Genomic DNA, 18,079 nt, shown 5'->3' on the forward strand with positions numbered 1-18,079 from the left:
GTCGGTCACTTATTTTCGTCAACTGGCTGCCAAGATATATGCTTCTAAAATTGGCTGGCCGCCCCTCCCTCCTGGAGTGAAGCTCCTAAGCCCGCCCCTCTGCTTTGCATATTCATTAGCTTCAACTCCCCATCCTAGTGACATGGAGTCACAGCTCTCACGTCCTGAGCAAATACAGAGCAAGATCCACATCCAGGCCCGAACGAAAGGGCCAGTCTTCACCAGGGAACAGTGGAGGGGGTCAGGATAGGAAACCCACTAAGGCTAGAGACAACACAGGGAAACCACTCCGGAGACAGCAACTGTAACAGCCACCTGGAAGACAGCACAATGCAAGAAGGTGCTGAAAGGCAGAATATTGCGGAAGAGGGTCCTGAACGAGTCTGGGACCTCCAAGGAAGGAGTGATATACCCCACAGGGGGAATGTCAGGTGGAGGAAAAGGCACCGCCACTGAGCGGACCATGCTGCCCAGCCCCTGTCGACAAAAGGGACGAGAGGATAGAAATGGCAGAACAAGCACCGAATCTAAACGCTCAGAATAGACTGTATGACTCTGGAACGAAACAGACCAGAAAAAGACAGAGGGTACCCAGCCACGGTGTCAGTATAGTCGAAGCAATAAGATGTTTTGTTCTGGACATGAGGTCGTCCACCAAGACTGTTATCCAAGCACGGAACAACAGGCACACACCTAGAAGGAGGAATGACATGCCGCCATAGAGACAGCCGCGGAACCCCAGGGGCCATTGGCAACCCGCACAGAAGAGCCACGAGGGGGAAGTTCCTGAGACACTCCAAGCAAGAGACTGCTAGAGAGCAAGAGCAGAGAGTAAACCGAGAGCACCCTCACCACAAAAGGGAAAATGGGTCAGAAGAAAACAAAAAGTGCACAAGAACCACCAGGGCATCTCCTAAGCAAATTCTACCCCGAAAGAGAGCGCCACCTGAGGGTTGGGGCAACCAGAGTAGGCGCCAGCACCCCACCCAGAAAAAAGAGGGGGGCAGGTGGTAAGGTGAAACCCAGCACAGCAACAGTTGTAACTATGCCAAATCAAGTAGCACTCTGCCGACGGGGAGTTGGATGGATGGGACAGGAAGAATGGGAACCAAGAAATAAGCCATCCGACTAGAAGGCCGAAGGCTGCAAGAACACAAACAGGAACCGTACAGCAGACTTCCCTCTAGGAAAGGCAAGTTGAAACCATGCAGCACCCAAAGCTACCCAGAGGATGGCAACTGAAGGGGTTAATGGCATTGGCTAAACTCACCATAGGAGGGATCGCTTAAGACAGTCAATACTTTGGCTAGAAGAGGAGAAATGCAATGACCACATTAGCCAATGCCGGCAACGGTAGTAGGTAGCAAGACCCCTAATACCCCTAATAAGAAAGGGAGAATGTAAGGGAAGAATCAACCAGAGCAAAAGGCTCGCAAGCCCACCATTACGTCCCCGTGGGAAGTGGAGTGTAAACCTTGGCCTTGCCAGAGCCAGAATCCACAAAACCCTAACAAGAAGTCAGGGTAACCCCGAGACCATGCAAACTCCCCCCCAGAAAGGGGGGGGGGGGAGGAGGAGTGAAAAGGCTGTAGTGGTCAGAGCAGACACTCCGCAAACCTGCCTCTTCTAAATAAGTGGGGAATGCGCTGGCTGCGAGAGCTATAGCAGGTAGCCTGCAAATTAACCCCTTGAAAACCACTGAAATGCTCCATAAGGAAGGGGGGAAAATGGATGCCATGACTGTTTAAGTGGCCGGTGAATACGCAGTGTCACTCCACAGGGCACATTATACTATTAGTAGGGTACCAGAACCGCCGTCGTGAAAGGAACAGTCATAGCATGGGCTTCCGGTCAGAAATATAGCAGATACCACTGAAAAGCAATGTTATACCACCCATGGCAGTGGTAAAGTGGGCGCTGCTGCTGTAGAATGTACCATGCACCTGCAGGAACACAGCCATTGGACACCTCCAACAGGAAGGGGGAGGACTGGAAGCTCAGCCGCAAGTGCGGCAGACCGTGCGCTCCCCCAGACGTAGCAGAGAGCCCTTTGTACTCGCAGGGTGACCCCTTCAGCAACTCCCATTTGCAGTGGAGTACCGGAACTGCAGCCGCAGATGTGGTAGACATCGCTCTCTCCATGAGCGTCATAGAGGGTCCATATTACATCGGTCCACTCACACTTACAGTGGGGTAGCGGAACTGCAGCCACGGAAACTGCAAACGCCATGCACTCCATGGGAGTCGTAGAGGGTCCGTTGTACATCGGCTAACTCCCACTCACACAATGGAGTACCGGAACTGCAACTGCGGATGTGGTAGGCATTGCCCTTTCCATGGGCATTGTAGAGGTGCTATAGTACATCGGTCCACTCACCTTATAGTGGGGAACCGAAACTGCAGCCGCGGATGCGGCAAACTTCACGCACTCCATGGGAGGCATAGAGGTTCCAATGTACATCGGCCAACTTTCACTCACAATGGAGTACCGGAACTGCAGCTGCTAACCACGGCCGCCGTAGAGAGTCCATTTTGACGCCGGACTAGCCCCATGGAAGCTGCAGCGAGTCCGCTGCACATGCTGGGGCACCCATTTCGGCCACCTGGCACAGGTGGTGAGGTAACAGAACTTCAGCCGCAGCAGACTTAGTATGGGTGACCGGCAGTTAAAACAGGCAGGGTGCTGCCAGGTTTCCTGGTATGCCCCAAGGGACAGTAGGGGTAGGGAGGTGAGCCACGCTGATTAGTATCGCTAAGTCTGGACCTCTGTCAAAACTCCATACCCCAGTAAATGACCAACAGGTCGCCACAGAAAACGGGCCAAGGCCCGAAACAATCACTCAGAAAATAGAGGCTAAGAAGCACATAGTGCTGATTCTGGGTCCGCAGCTCATGTATGCAAAATGGTACAAAGCAAAATGTTATGTGCCGCAAACAAGCGGACCAAGGGTAAAGCACTGCAATGTTTTTAACGGGACAGTCAGGAGTTATACCTCTGCTGACAGACAACCCACTGCTGCAGGTCACTCATGTGCAAAGCAGAGAGTCTGAATTGCTGGACTCTACCTGAAGACACTGCTATATCAGGGTGACTGAAGAAAAGTTCCACAAGCAGCCCCAGTCTCAAAAAATACAAGGTCCCCAGATAGGGGACATATCAGATAAGTGGCGCACTGTACCCGAAGATATTGCCATCACAGAGTAAAGCCTAAGGCACCAGAAATAAGCTTCCAAAGCGGCCCCAGTTCTCAAAAATCCATTTAATATATGGTCCCCAGATATGGGGCATATCAGAAATTAAACTGATAAGAACAAATACTACACTAGATTGTAGCCAAAATGCCAAGAAGCAATATGAATGCTCTCAAGGCATGGGGGAGCATACTAGGAAGCAGGAGATCTGAGGGAAATACTCCAGACTGACAAGGGCATGAGAAATGGCCATAGAAAAGCTATGCAGGTGCAATGACCACTTTTGGCCACCAGAGGGGAGCCTAACACAGGAGAGAGAACAGTGCTGAACAATTAGCCAGTCAGCCACTGAAGGGTGCAGAGCGGCCTATGTGAAACAGAAACCCCATCAACCCGCAGGAGGGGCAGGGAAAAGCAGCACCGCTCGATCAGCGCGGGAGAAAAGTGTGCGCTGTCCACGTCCCCATCAAGGAAGAAGGGGTATGTTAACCCCTGGCGCACCTGTTAACCCCTGGCGCACCTTTGGGGGGGGGGGGGGGGGGGGAGAAGACAGTAACGGCGCCGCGGCCAGATATTAAAAGCTCAAAAGCCCAATGGCAGCCGGCCGCAATCATACAGGCGTCCGAAAATGAAAGTAAAAGTGCAGCACGAAAGACTCCCCCGCTACCAGCTGATTAAGCTGTGGATGGCACGAGAAGAAGCGCGCAGAGTCTGTAGTGGGCAGGTTCAGCTAGAAAAGCTGGCCGTACTGCATCCAAAAGAGGGGGGAAAGAGATACTGACTCCCGGCAACCACACAGGTAACTAGGCTCGTGGCAGGGAGGGAGAGTCCGGAGGCCATGAGGTAGGGCTGGGTGGTATGGCCAAATATGTGTATCGCGGTTTTTTTGTAACTTAAGGCGGTTCCACGATATGTAACGGTATTCCCCCCCACAAATTATTAGCACAGCGCTGCACTGTCCCCATCGGGATACTACTCACGTCACCCGCAAGCGCTGCCCTCCTCGTCCTCCTGAATTCTGCTTACCCACACTATAACCCAGTGTATTGGGTTTAGTGTGGGTTAACAGGCTGCATGTTTTTCCTTTAAACTTAACTGTAAGAGGCAGAGAAGGAGGAATCAGAAAAAAAATTATGGAGGGCACTACGCACAGTGTACTTACTTTTTTTTTTAATAAACTTAAAGGGGTACTCCGGTGAAAACCTTTTTTCTTTTAAATCAACTGGTGGCAGAAAGTTAAACATATTTGTAAATTACTTCTATTAAAAAATCTTAATCCTTCCGGTACTTATCTGCTGAATGCTACAGGGGAAATTCCTTTCTTTTTGGAACACTGATGACATCATGAGCACAGTGCTCTCTGCTGACATCTTTGTCCATTTTAGCAACCACGCATAGCAGATATATGCTGAGGGCAGCATGGTGGCTCAGTGGTTAGCACTGCTGCCTTGCAGTGCTGGGGACTTAGGTTCAAATCCCACTAAGCACAACAATAAATAAAGCGTTATTATAATAACGTCAGCAGAGAGAACTGTGCTCGTGATGTCATCAGAGAGCATTCCAAACAGAAAAGAATTTCCTCTGTAGTATTCAGCAGCTAATAAGTACAGGAAGGACTAAGATTTTTTTTAATAGAAGTAATTTACAAATATGATATACCATAAAATATTATATAACCAGTCCTCAAGGGGTAGTGGAAAAAAGAAAAAAGGGGAAAAGGAATAGGAGAAAAGGGGGTGACAATAAACAATATACAGTGATAGTGATAATAAAAATGGTAATAAAAAGCCTGAAAGGGTACAATGAATTAAATAATCTTAAACATTTATTAAATTTTAATAATACAATCAATACCAGAGCAGGGCCCTTGCTCAGATATTAAAAAATATAGAATGAAGTGTCCTAAAATATGATGCTAAAAATTGCCAGCCATCTCAGAAAAGAAGAAAAAATTAGACTATAGTAGCAAAAAATTTACAGCAAAAACTTGACAGATTCCACAAGTTGACATGTGCGAATTGACTGTCACTGAACAAACACAATTGGCTAACAGGCAATTGCGTAAACTGGATCCTATCATAACCTAACTACACCAAAAGAAGAAGATACCAGTAAACTTATTTGAATACAAAAAATAGTGGGTAAGCTTTATTGAAGTGCATTATAAAATCATACATAAAATACAAGGTACTATACAGATGAAGGCTACAGAAAAAAGGTAGTGATACTAAATCCACAATGGTAGACAATACAGACGGCAGGGATACAGTCCACAGATGTCAAATTGCAACATGCCCATAAGTAATAAAAAATAAATAGTATAACATACATATAATGGATGTATAAAGCTGATATATGTCCTCAAAGGGGCTTTGGGTAAAGTGCAAATAACAAATAGTAAGGCACCTAGCCCTATTCAGAGGTTAGTCAGCAGCAATAGATAAGAGCATGAAAGACAGCATAAAATAGCAAATACCTGCCATACACCAAAAGGGGAGATCACTACCTGTACCCCAACGCGCGTTTCGCGTATGGGCTTCGTCAGGGGGCGTGTCTAGTGTTAAAGAGCGTCCCTATTTATAGTGGTCCTCTGAACGTAATTGGTTAGGGTAAGGTTGAGGGGCGGCTATTACAGCCAATGGTGGTGGGTGTATTATAAGATAACCTACTTGTAGATGCGCATCAGTTCCGACAGCCTAAGTGATAGGACAGGTACCGCATGTGGCGCTGGTGCCCGCTGACTCGGCGGGTGACGTCACTTCCTCCAGCGCCACATCCGGTCCGGCTCCCGATCACCTGACCCACACGTCATCGAGCCGAGATCACATGACCGATGCACCACAGCGTCCCATGGCGCACCAAACCCATGAGATCCCGCTACTGCCCGACGATGGATGAGTCAGTCGATCACGTGATGTGCACAACTCACGCGATCGTTGTCGGCGCCAGCCATGCTACCAAGGAAGAGATAGCTAATGCGGTCACATGATAGTAGTCACATGACTGATATCGCAAAGCGATATAAATAAAATTAGTAATAATAAGTAAATAGAAAGTAAATAGATAGTAAAGAGAGAAGAAAGAGAACATCACCAATAAGTGAAAAAAATCAGTGGAAGGTGTTCAAGGTGCAAAAAAAGCAAACGTGATAGTGGTGCAAAATCAATGAAAGTATATACTTACCAAATAGGATAATAGTAGTAAATATGAATTTAGTCACATGAAATATAAATAAAATAAAAAAAACAACTCATAGAAACATATATAAACCCACAAATAAAAGCCACAAAGTGATTAGAAAAAAATCAAGATATAACATTACAGTGGAGGGATTATATATAAATAATAAATAGACACAAATAAAAACCACAGAGTGATTAGAGTAAAAATCAAAATGCCTAATTACAGTGGAGAGATTATATATAAATAAATAAATAGTATGTGAAAAATATATATGTAAAAAAATATATCAATGCGTATAGGCACACATACATATATGTATACCCATACACATACATATATGTATGTATAGCCCCTGTGAGGGTGTATATAAAACAGGAGATGAAGTGCAGTGGTGAACTTATACTAAAATTCATGTTATAGTGCGTCAGGAGAAAGATCATATATTAAAAATTAAGTTAAGACCCAAGATATAAGTACATCAGAGTCGATAAAGTGAAACAGCTACTAAATCAGAATAGAAATTCAATAATTCTATCAGTGTGTACAATCATGTGATAATAAGCTCAATATATAATTAATATGAATAAATAGAATAACCAAGTAAAATAACCGGGGAGTTTTATAATGTATTAATAAATCATGATTATCACTAACTTAATATTGGTTATTTTACTTGGTTATTCTATTTATTCATATTAATTATATATTGAGCTTATTATCACATGATTGTACACACTGATAGAATTATTGAATTTCTATTCTGATTTAGTAGCTGTTTCACTTTATCGACTCTGATGTACTTATATCTTGGGTCTTAACTTAATTTTTAATATATGATCTTTCTCCTGACGCACTATAACATGAATTTTAGTATAAGTTCACCACTGCACTTCATCTCCTGTTTTATATACACCCTCACAGGGGCTATACATACATATATGTATGTGTATGGGTATACATATATGTATGTGTGCCTATACGCATTGATATATTTTTTTACATATATATTTTTCACATACTATTTATTTATTTATATATAATCTCTCCACTGTAATTATGCATTTTGATTTTTACTCTAATCACTCTGTGGTTTTTATTTGTGTCTATTTATTATTTATATATAATCCCTCCACTGTAATGTTATATCTTGATTTTTTTCTAATCACTTTGTGGCTTTTATTTGTGGGTTTATATATGTTTCTATGAGTTGTTTTTTTTATTTTATTTATATTTCATGTGACTAAATTCATATTTACTACTATTATCCTATTTGGTAAGTATATACTTTCATTGATTTTGCACCACTATCACGTTTGCTTTTTTTGCACCTTGAACACCTTCCACTGATTTTTTTCACTTATTGGTGATGTTCTCTTTCTTCTCTCTTTACTATCTATTTACTTTCTATTTACTTATTATTACTAATTTTATTTATATCGCTTTGCGATATCAGTCATGTGACTACTATCATGTGACCGCATTAGCTATCTCTTCCTTGGTAGCATGGCTGGCGCCGACAACGATCGCGTGAGTTGTGCACATCACGTGATCGACTGACTCATCCATCGTCGGGCAGTAGCGGGATCTCATGGGTTTGGTGCGCCATGGGACGCTGTGGTGCATCGGTCATGTGATCTCGGCTCGATGACGTGTGGGTCAGGTGATCGGGAGCCGGACCGGATGTGGCGCTGGAGGAAGTGACGTCACCCGCCGAGTCAGCGGGCACCAGCGCCACATGCGGTACCTGTCCTATCACTTAGGCTGTCGGAACTGATGCGCATCTACAAGTAGGTTATCTTATAATACACCCACCACCATTGGCTGTAATAGCCGCCCCTCAACCTTACCCTAACCAATTACGTTCAGAGGACCACTATAAATAGGGACGCTCTTTAACACTAGACACGCCCCCTGACGAAGCCCATACGCGAATCGCGCGTTGGGGTACAGGTAGTGATCTCCCCTTTTGGTGTATGGCAGGTATTTGCTATTTTATGCTGTCTTTCATGCTCTTATCTATTGCTGCTGACTAACCTCTGAATAGGGCTAGGTGCCTTACTATTTGTTATTTGCACTTTACCCATAGCCACTTTGAGGACATATATCAGCTTTATACATCCATTATATGTATGTTATACTATTTATTTTTTATTACTTATGGGCATGTTGCAATTTGACATCTGTGGACTGTATCCCTGCCGTCTGTATTGTCTACCATTGTGGATTTAGTATCACTACCTTTTTTCTGTAGCCTTCATCTGTATAGTACCTTGTATTTTATGTATGATTTTATAATGCACTTCAATAAAGCTTACCCACTATTTTTTGTATTCAAATAAGTTTACTGGTATCTTCTTCTTTTGGTGTAGTTATGTGCGAATTGAGGTAGACTTAAATGTCATTCATCAAAGTGTTGAGAGGAGACGTTAGTAAGATGCTGGTAATTGTATCCAAAAGGTAACAAAATTGTAATAGAATGTTGATACAGTTAATGATAGGATTAAAGCGATACTTTACCGCTGAGTAGACAGAGCTTGTAGGCAGCCGAGTGTCCCTGAAAACGGCAGATTCCAGAGAACAATAGCAGTAAGTGTCCGCATGGACGATGTCCGGTGCTCAGATCGTCACTGCCCTGGCATGGATGCCTTGATGTGGCAATGTATGAGTGCGCTTCTCCTGTGGCAAGCACTCGCTTTCGGTACAGCAGTAACCGGCTTTGGATATTTGTGCGTTGAGAAAATCACTCTGCTTGGCACTGATCAGCAGCCGGCCTATAGGGGAGTTTCAGCAGAGGTGAGTCGGCGTCCGCGTGCAGTGTGAATTGTGCACGATTTGCAGTGGTCCTCAAACCGGGGTACTGCAGCGCTGTCAAGACTGGATCGGCTGGTATAGCGGCTATTAGCCGGTGAGATGGATATGGCAGTAGTAAAATAAAAGGCTTATACGCGTTTCACGACTAGTGTCGCATTCTTCAGTATCCAAAATATATTAAGGGTCTAGTACATACAGAGCAGGCTTAAATAAGGCAAAATCAGGTGATGTCACTACAAGGTGAGTGGGAGAAAAGGAAAACCCGGAATAGACAGGTGAAAATAAAAATGTAGGTAGAGGTGAAGTGAATATGTGTGGAATAAAATTGTAAAGATGGAAAGAAATGTAAGGATAAAGGATATATTAAATAGAATATGATCGCATATCTGTAAATGAATGAATGTAATTAGATGAAAGTAATAAGAAGGGTATATATAAATGAATGAAAAAAGGAATATAGATGTCAAGAATTAGATCACAGTGATATGAATGAATGAAGGGGAAAATACTACATTGGTGTGTAGATATAGATATAGCTGAATATGAAAAAATAATGTGAAATATTAAATGAAAGGAAAAAAGTGTTTGAATGATAAATAAATGAATATATATAAATAAAAATATGTTGGGATTATATGATGCAGAGAGAGTTGTATTGAACATGAAAAATTCTTAGATATAAAAAACATTAGATGTGTGGAATGGCTCATATATATCAGGAAAATAAAGAGGAAAATTGGAGAGATAGAAAAAGGGGGGAGAGAGAGAAGGGGGAATAAAAGGCAAAATGGACACAAATAATATACAATATAAAATACAGCATAAAAATAGCATAAAAAAATAGTAAAATCTAGGAAGAGACAGAATAAATAATAGGTACCAATATTGTATATAATATAACAATCATAAAAGACATAAACAGAGGAATCCTAAACAGAGATAATGGACGTGGTGTCCACACGCGGGTTTGCCCCCAGGGTGCATCATCATGTCGATAAACGACCAGACGGTTATGGACCATGGAGTGAAACCCCGCGGGTGGGAATCTCAAAGAAATCCGAAAAGCTCCATCTCGGCATTTAGGCCCTTAGGGACCAATGTGTCAAATTCGAAGATCTTCCTCGCTTCTGCCCGGGACATACGTGGGATGGGATCACTCCCTCTCCAACATTTCTTAACTGAATGTAATGCAAAAAATGACAATTCAGAAGGATTATTATTATGGGACTCATGAAAATGAAGGGATAATGGATGGGATTTCATGCCTTTTTTTAATGTTATAGATATGTTCTGATATTCAGATTTTTAGCTGGCGTTTAGTGCGTCCTATATATTGTTTACCACACTTACACTGGATGAGGTATACGACACCCTTGCTGTTACAAGTTAGACACTCTTTGATTTTATGAATGTATGCATTGAATGTAGAGATGACTTCTAATGTTTTTCTAGCAAATTTAGTGGTTCTACAACCTAGGCATGTGCCACATCTATGAAAACCAATTGATTGAAACCAGTTTGATGTCACTTGTTTGGAAGGGGGTTTAATTGTGGGGGCTATTTGGATCCCTAGATTGGCCGCTTTTGTATATACAATAGGGGGGTTCAACGGTAAATGTTGGCCAATAATTTTATCATTTTTTAGAAGGTGCAAATGCTTTTTTTTTAGATTTTTTTCAATCTGTTTATAATCTTTGTTGAATGGTATAATGATTTTGGCTTCAGGTTCTGATATCACTGGATCTCTGGTTTGTGTAAAAAAAAGTAGTTCTATCAAGGTTTTTTGTTTTTAAAAAGGATTTATCTAAAATTTGTTGTGGGTATCCTTTTCCAAGAATTGGTCTGTGAGTTTAAGAGCCTCATCTCCAAATTGGGTTTCTAAAGTGCAATTGCGCTTTAGTCTTCTATATTGGCTAAATGGAACATTTAAAAGCCACCTTGGAGGATGGCAGCTGTTAAAACGGATTAAACTATTCTTGGATACAGGTTTGTGATACGTACTACATATTAGTTTCGGAGAATTTACTGTGATTAAAAGATCTAAAAATTCCAGAGATTCAGTGCTAATATGGGGATTAAAATTTAGATTGAGCAAATTAGTGTTGAGTTCCTGGATAAAAATCTCTAAAGAGTCTCTAGGTCCCTTCCATATGAATAAAATATCATCAATATACCGGCGCCAGAGCACGAGATCCGCGCCTATCCTGGGAGAGATAGATAGTGGTATCCTCCCAGGCTGCCATGAATAGGTTGGCATAACTAGGCGCGAAATTTAAATTTTAATCCCCATATTAGCACTGAATCTCTGGAATTTTTAGATCTTTTAATCACAGTAAATTCTCCGAAACTAATATGTAGTACGTATCACAAACCTGTATCCAAGAATAGTTTTATCCGTTTTAAACAGCTGCCATCTTCCAAGGTGGCTTTTAAATGTTCCATTTAGCCAATATAGAAGACTAAAGCGCAATTGCACTTTAGAAACCCAATTTGAAGATGAGGCTCTTAAAACTCACTCACAGACCAATTCTTGGAAAAAGGATACCCACAACAAATTTTAGATAAATCCTTTTTAAAAACAAAAAACCTTGATAGAACTACTTTTTTTTTTTACACAAACCAGAGATCCAGTGATATCAGAACCTGAAGCCAAAATCATTATACCATTCAACAAAGATTATAAACAGATTGTAAAAATTAAAAAAAAAAAGCATTGGCACCTTCTAAAAAATGATAAAATTATTGGCCAACATTTACCGTTGAACCCCCCTATTGTATACACAAAAGCGGACAATCTAGGGATCCAAATAGCCCCCACAATTAAACCCCCTTCAAAACAAGTAACATCAAACTAGTTTCAATCAATTGGTTTTCATAGATGTGGCACATGCCTAGGTTGCAGAACCACTAAATTCACTAGAAAAACTTTAGAAGTCGTCTCTACATCCAATGCATACATTCATAAAATCAAAGAGTGTCAACTTGTAACAGCAAGGGTGTCGTATACCTCATCCAGTGTAAGTGTGGTAAACAATATATAGGACGCACTAAACGCCAGCTAAAAATCTGAATATCAGAACATATCTATAACATTAAAAAAAGGCAAGAAATCCCATCCATTATCCCTTCATTTTCATGAGTCCCATAATAATAATCCTTCTGAATTGTCATTTTTTGCATTACATTCAGTTAAGAAATGTTGGAGAGGGAGTGATCCCATCCCACGTATGTCCCGGGCAGAAGCGAGGAAGATCTTCGGATTTGACACTTTGGTCCCTAAGGGTCTCAATGCCGAGATGGAACTTTTCGGATTTCTTTGAGATTCCCACTGACGGGGTTTCACCCCATGGTCCATAACAGTCTGGTCGTTTATTGACACGATGATGCACCCTGGGGGCAAACCCGCGTGTGGACACCACGTCCATTATCTCTGTTTAGGATTCCTCTGTTTATGTCTTTTATGATTGTTATATTATATACAATATTGGTACCTATTATTTATTCTGTCTCTTCCTAGATTTTACTATTTTTTTATGCTATTTTTATGCTGTATTATATATTGTATATTATTTGTGTCCATTTTGCCTTTTATTCCCCCTTCTCTCTCTCCCCCCTTTTTCTATCTTTTCTATCTCTCCAATTTTCCTCTTTATTTTCCTGATATATATGAGCCATTCCACACATCATATGTTTTTTATATCTAAGAATTTTTCATGTTCAATTCAACTCTCTCTGCATCATATAATCCCAACATATTTTTATTTACATATATTCATTTATTTATCATTCAAACACTTTTTTCCTTTCATTTAATATTTCACATTATTTTTTCATATTCAGCTATATCTATATCTACACACAAATGTAGTATTTTCCCCTTCATTCATTCATATCACTGTGATCTAATTCTTGACATCTATATTCCTTTTTTCATTCATTTATATATACCCTTCTTATTACTTTCATCTAATTACATTCATTCATTTACAGATATGCGATCATATTCTATTTAATATATCCTTTATCCTTACATTTCTTTCCATCTTTACAATTTTATTCCACACATATTCACATCACCTCTACCTACATTTTTATTTTCACCTGTCTATTCCGGGTTTTCCTTTTCTCCCACTCACCTTGTAGTGACATCACCTGATTTTGCCTTATTTAAGCCTGCTCTGTATGTACTAGACCCTTAATATATTTTGGATACTGAAGAATGCGACACTAGTCGTGAAACGCGTATAGCCCTTGGTATTTTACTACTGCCATATCCATCTCACCGGCTAATAGCCGCTATACCAGCCGATCCAGTCTTGACAGCGCTGCAGTACCCCGGTTTGAGGACCACTGCAAATCGTGCACAATTCACACTGCACGCGGACGCCGACTCACCTCTGCTGAAACTACCCTATAGGCCGGCTGCTGATCAGTGCCAAGCAGAGTGATTTTCTCAACGCACAAATATCCAAAGCCGGTTACTGCTGTACCAAAAGCGAGTGCTTGCCACAGGAGAAGCGCACTCATACATTGCCACATCAAGGCATCCATGCCAGGGCAGTGACGATCTGAGCACCGGACATCGTCCATGCGGACACTTACTGCTATTGTTCTCTGGAATCTGCCGTTTTCAGGGACACTCGGCTGCCTACAAGCTCTGTCTACTCAGCGGTAAAGTATCGCTTTAATCCTATCATTAACTGTATCAACATTCTATTACAATTTTGTTACCTTTTGGATACAATTACCAGCATCTTACTAACGTCTCCTCTCAACACTTTGATGAATGACATTTAAGTCTACCTCAATTCGCACATGTCAACTTGTGGAATCTGTCAAGTTTTTACTGTAAATTTTTTGCTACTATAGACTATTTTTTCTTCTTTTCTGAGATGGCTGGCAATTTTTAGCATCATATTTTAGGACACTTCATTCTATATTTTTAATATCTGAGCAAGGGCCCTGCTCGGGTATTGATTGTATTATTAAAATGTAATAAATGTTTAAGATTATTTAATTCATTGTACCCTTTCAGGCTTTTTATTACCATTTTTATTATCACTATCACTGTATATTGTTTATTGTCACCCCCTTTTCTCCTATTCCTTTTCCCCTTTTTTCCACTACCCCTTGAGGACTGGTTACATAATATTTTATTATTATATAATTTTTCTCTGCCTACTATTTGGTCTTTTGGGGTTCTAAGACCATACCAGTTAACCTCGGGTTAGAATATTGATTGAGCTGCACTAACTCTATTCTATATTTGAAATTTACAAACATGTTTAACTTGTTTAACTGCCACCAGTTGATATAAAAGAAAAAAGTATTTCACCGGAGTACCCCTTTAAGTATTGTATGGCTTCAAGGTAATTTTAGATTTAATCTAGAGTGGCCACCTTTATCCACAGGGAGAAGCTTGAAAGACTAGTATGTGATCGTTTCTGACATCATAAGGTAGACAAAAGAATGTAACCTGTTGTACATTGGTCCCTTCAACATTCAAACAATTCAAATACACGATAATTTATGTGAATCGCATTACAATAGCAAAAAAATAAAGCATAACTAACAAACAAACAATAGTTTGTGAAACAGAATCCATTGTAAAAGAGAATCCATTGTTAGATATTTCAACTAAAAAAATTATTTATTAAAGGCTATGGACACTTTTGACACGTGTAAAAATTATTTATGATAAGTATGTGGTTCATTTGAAGCACAATAAAGCTGCACTCAGACTGTAAATTGTCATTCATTTGTAGACTGCCGAAATTCAGTTTGCAACCTGCTCCTAGTTTCAGGCTTTTGTTACATGGGCAGGTCCTTCCAGTAAATTATGCTGAGAATGTGAGCCCTGAGCACGTAGTAAGTAAACTACAGCATCTATGTAAGGCTCAATATTATGCAGTGGGACTTTTTTTTTTTGTATATTCTTGAATTTAAGTTGTAACAAACAGTAAAAAGCAATGGTTTGTTTCAACGACAAAACGGAAAGGGAAAAATGAAACAAATAAAACAAAGTGAGGAAGTGGGAAGGAAAATACAATAATAAAGGAGATTAGTTACATACTTGCATTAACCACAAATATCTGAGTAATTTAGTATACATATATTTAGGAAGCAGATTAACAACAACAATAACAAAAACAGATCATACCAAAGGTGTATATAGCCTTTAAATAAACAGGGTGTAGTGTGCATTTGGTTTATACCATTTTAGTTGGCTTGGAAATTGTAGTTGGAAAAAATAAAACTTTTATCAGGTCCCTATAAGAGGACATGACTTTTACAAGAGGAAGGCTTTCTGAATAACTTACTTGGAAGCCTGGCCTGAGAACTGAGCACCAGCCTTGGAGATAGAACACTCTGCTGAACTGTATGTTGAGAAGTCTGAGAATGGGTCAGTTGCCTTACTGCAGTGGCTGCTGCAAAGCTTGCTGGTGCTTGTGGCCTAGGAGCCCCCAATGTGACATGAGTAGTCTGATCCTGAGTGGTAGTTGCTGAGAATGACATTACTAGTTAAACGAAGAAGAGCATCCCGCATAAATAACACTTAAACAATGAAACTGAGGGTGTGAAAGGCAACCTCAATACAGTTTAAATAGGGATGTGCAGTAATAAATGAAGCATCTATTTGTGTCTTTACAATGTCCTACAGTCCAAAGAGTAAACACAATTCTTTAAAACATGTCAACAGTTTTCCTGCTATATCAATCCTCTCTACCTCAATGACATCATGCTTCATAAATAACACATACAGCATCAGAGCCAATGTACAATGCAGTCATGTGTATTTGGAATATAAATAAACAAGCCATCCAGGATAATTAGCCTTAAGAGGGCTAGAAATAAAACCATGTAGAACAACAATATATCTTAAATATTAAAGCGAACCTGTCAGCATGTTTTTAGGGTATAAAGTAAGGCCATGGCTGTTTAAGGCCTTGGACCCTGAATCTGTGCATTCATCTCATGAGTTAATTGACCCCTCCCAGGGCCATCATTCTCCTCCCTGCACAGGTCAGAGAGCATGTCTGGAAAACTCTCCCAAAGAAGTAAACAGGTTCCCCTACAATCTATTGTCCATGGCATTTGCTATAACTTCTAATTATTTATTCTGTGCAGAAAGCTCAGGTAAGATGGCTGCACCCATACTGATTTAAGATGGCTCTGGTCCATACACTCCCCTTAAAAAGATACTCCAGTGGATTTTTTTTTCTTTTTTTAAATCAACAGAAAGTTAAACAGATTTGTAAATGACTTCTATTTAACCCCTTCCCGCTATTGGACGTATGCATACGTCCAGGCGAACTACACGTTCGCGCAAATGGACGTATGCATACGTCCAAGCGATCTCCTGCTCTGCCGCGGGCAGCGCAGGAGATCGCGGGTGGGACTCAGCTGTCAATCACAGCCGGAGTCCCACCGCAGCTGCCGGGGCCGCGATCGCGCCGGTCCCGGCAGCATTAACCCCATAGATGCCGTGATCAGTTCTGATCACGGCATCTACGGTGTTTGCAGGGGGAGCGCTCTCCCACTGCCCATCAACGGCGGCGCCACGATAAAATAAGGGGGATCGGGGGTGTCCAAGACACCCTCGATCCCCCTTGAAGAGATAGGAGTGAGGTGGCAGGGTTGCCACCCCTCCTATCCCTGCTATTGATCGGCGGAGTGGCCGACCAATAGCAGACTGGGGGCGGGGGGGTTAAAGTTCGGTTCCCCCCCCCCCCCCGCTATGCCCACCCATCGGTGTCCGGGCACAGCGGGGGGAACCGTGTAATAGCGGCGGCGGCAGCGGTCACTTACCCGGCGGCGGCTATGATCATGGCGGCGGTGGAGGAGAGTATGGCGCCGCGTGTCCGGGAGTCTGTTGCCTAGCAACATCTGCAGGGCGACAGTTTAGAGAGTGGTCTCTAAACTGTGGCCCTCCAGATGTTGCAAAACTACAACTCCCACCATGCCTTGACAGCTGTTTGCTGTGTTGGCATGCTGGGAGTTGTAGTTTTGCAAGATTTAGAGGGGTTCAGGCTAGAGATCACTGACAGTGGTCTCTAAACTGTAGCCCTCCAGATGTTGCAAAACTACAACTCCCAGCATGCCCAGACAGCAGTTTGCTGTCTTAGCATGCTGAGATTTGTAGCTTTGCAACATCTGGAGGGCCACAGTTTAGAGACCACTGTCAGTGATCTCTAGCCTGAACCCCTCTAAATTTTGCAAAACTACAACTCCCAGCATTCAGCAACAGCAAATGGCTGTCTCGGCATGCTGGGAGTTGTACTTGCGTGCCTCCAGCTGTTGCATAACTACATCTCCCAGCATTCCCTTTGGCAATCAGTACATGCTGAGAGTTGTAGTTCTGCAACAGCTGGAGGCACACTGGTTGGGAAATACCGAGTTAGGTAATAGGTTCTATTACCTAACTCAGTATTTTCCAACCAGTGTGCCTCCAGCTGTTGCAAAACTACAACTCCCAGCATGCACGTTCTGTCAGTGCAAGCTGGGAGTTGTAATTTTGACCCCCCCCCCCCCCCCTCCCCTCCCATGTGAATGTACAGGTTACATTCACACTGGCGGCGGATTACAGTGAGTTCCCCGCTTCAAGTTTGAGCTGCAGCCGCAGCTCAAACTCCTAGCGGGAGACTCAGTGTAATCCGCCGTCAGTGTGAATGTAACCTAAAAACACTACACTAACATAAAATAAAGAGTAAAAATCTACATATACACACGTACACTGCCCCCCCCCCACCACCACCCCCCTTCCCCCCAATAAAAATGAAAAACGTATCCTACAGCAGTGTTTCCAAAACGGAGCCTCCAGCTGTTGCAAAACAAAAACTCCCAGCATTTCCGGACAGCCATTGACTGTCCAAGCATGCTGGGAGTTTAGCAA

The 18,079-nt window shown here is 41.9% G+C and overlaps 1 protein-coding gene and 1 non-coding gene across 8 annotated transcripts in view; both read right to left on the minus strand.

Moving 5' to 3' along the window:
• The window catches only part of LOC130283558 (E1A-binding protein p400-like), a 184,641-nt gene that overhangs the window by 80,517 nt on the left and 86,045 nt on the right, over positions 1-18,079 (minus strand). For 5 of the 7 annotated variants that reach the window (XM_056533174.1, XM_056533177.1, XM_056533173.1 and 2 more), the window contains exon 21: positions 15,507-15,689. The exons of the other annotated variants lie outside the window; for them this stretch is intronic. In XM_056533174.1, the coding sequence (XP_056389149.1) occupies positions 15,507-15,689 (183 nt within the window). The remainder of the gene's footprint in view (positions 1-15,506; positions 15,690-18,079) is intronic. 7 annotated transcript variants of the gene reach the window in all.
• LOC130337503 (U2 spliceosomal RNA) lies at positions 3,164-3,354 on the minus strand. The gene has a single exon (XR_008878379.1). It is a non-coding gene; the product is annotated as a U2 spliceosomal RNA (small nuclear RNA).

This window comes from Hyla sarda, chromosome 1 (genome assembly GCF_029499605.1).
Source record: "Hyla sarda isolate aHylSar1 chromosome 1, aHylSar1.hap1, whole genome shotgun sequence".
In the NCBI taxonomy this organism is placed as follows: domain Eukaryota; kingdom Metazoa; phylum Chordata; class Amphibia; order Anura; family Hylidae; genus Hyla; species Hyla sarda.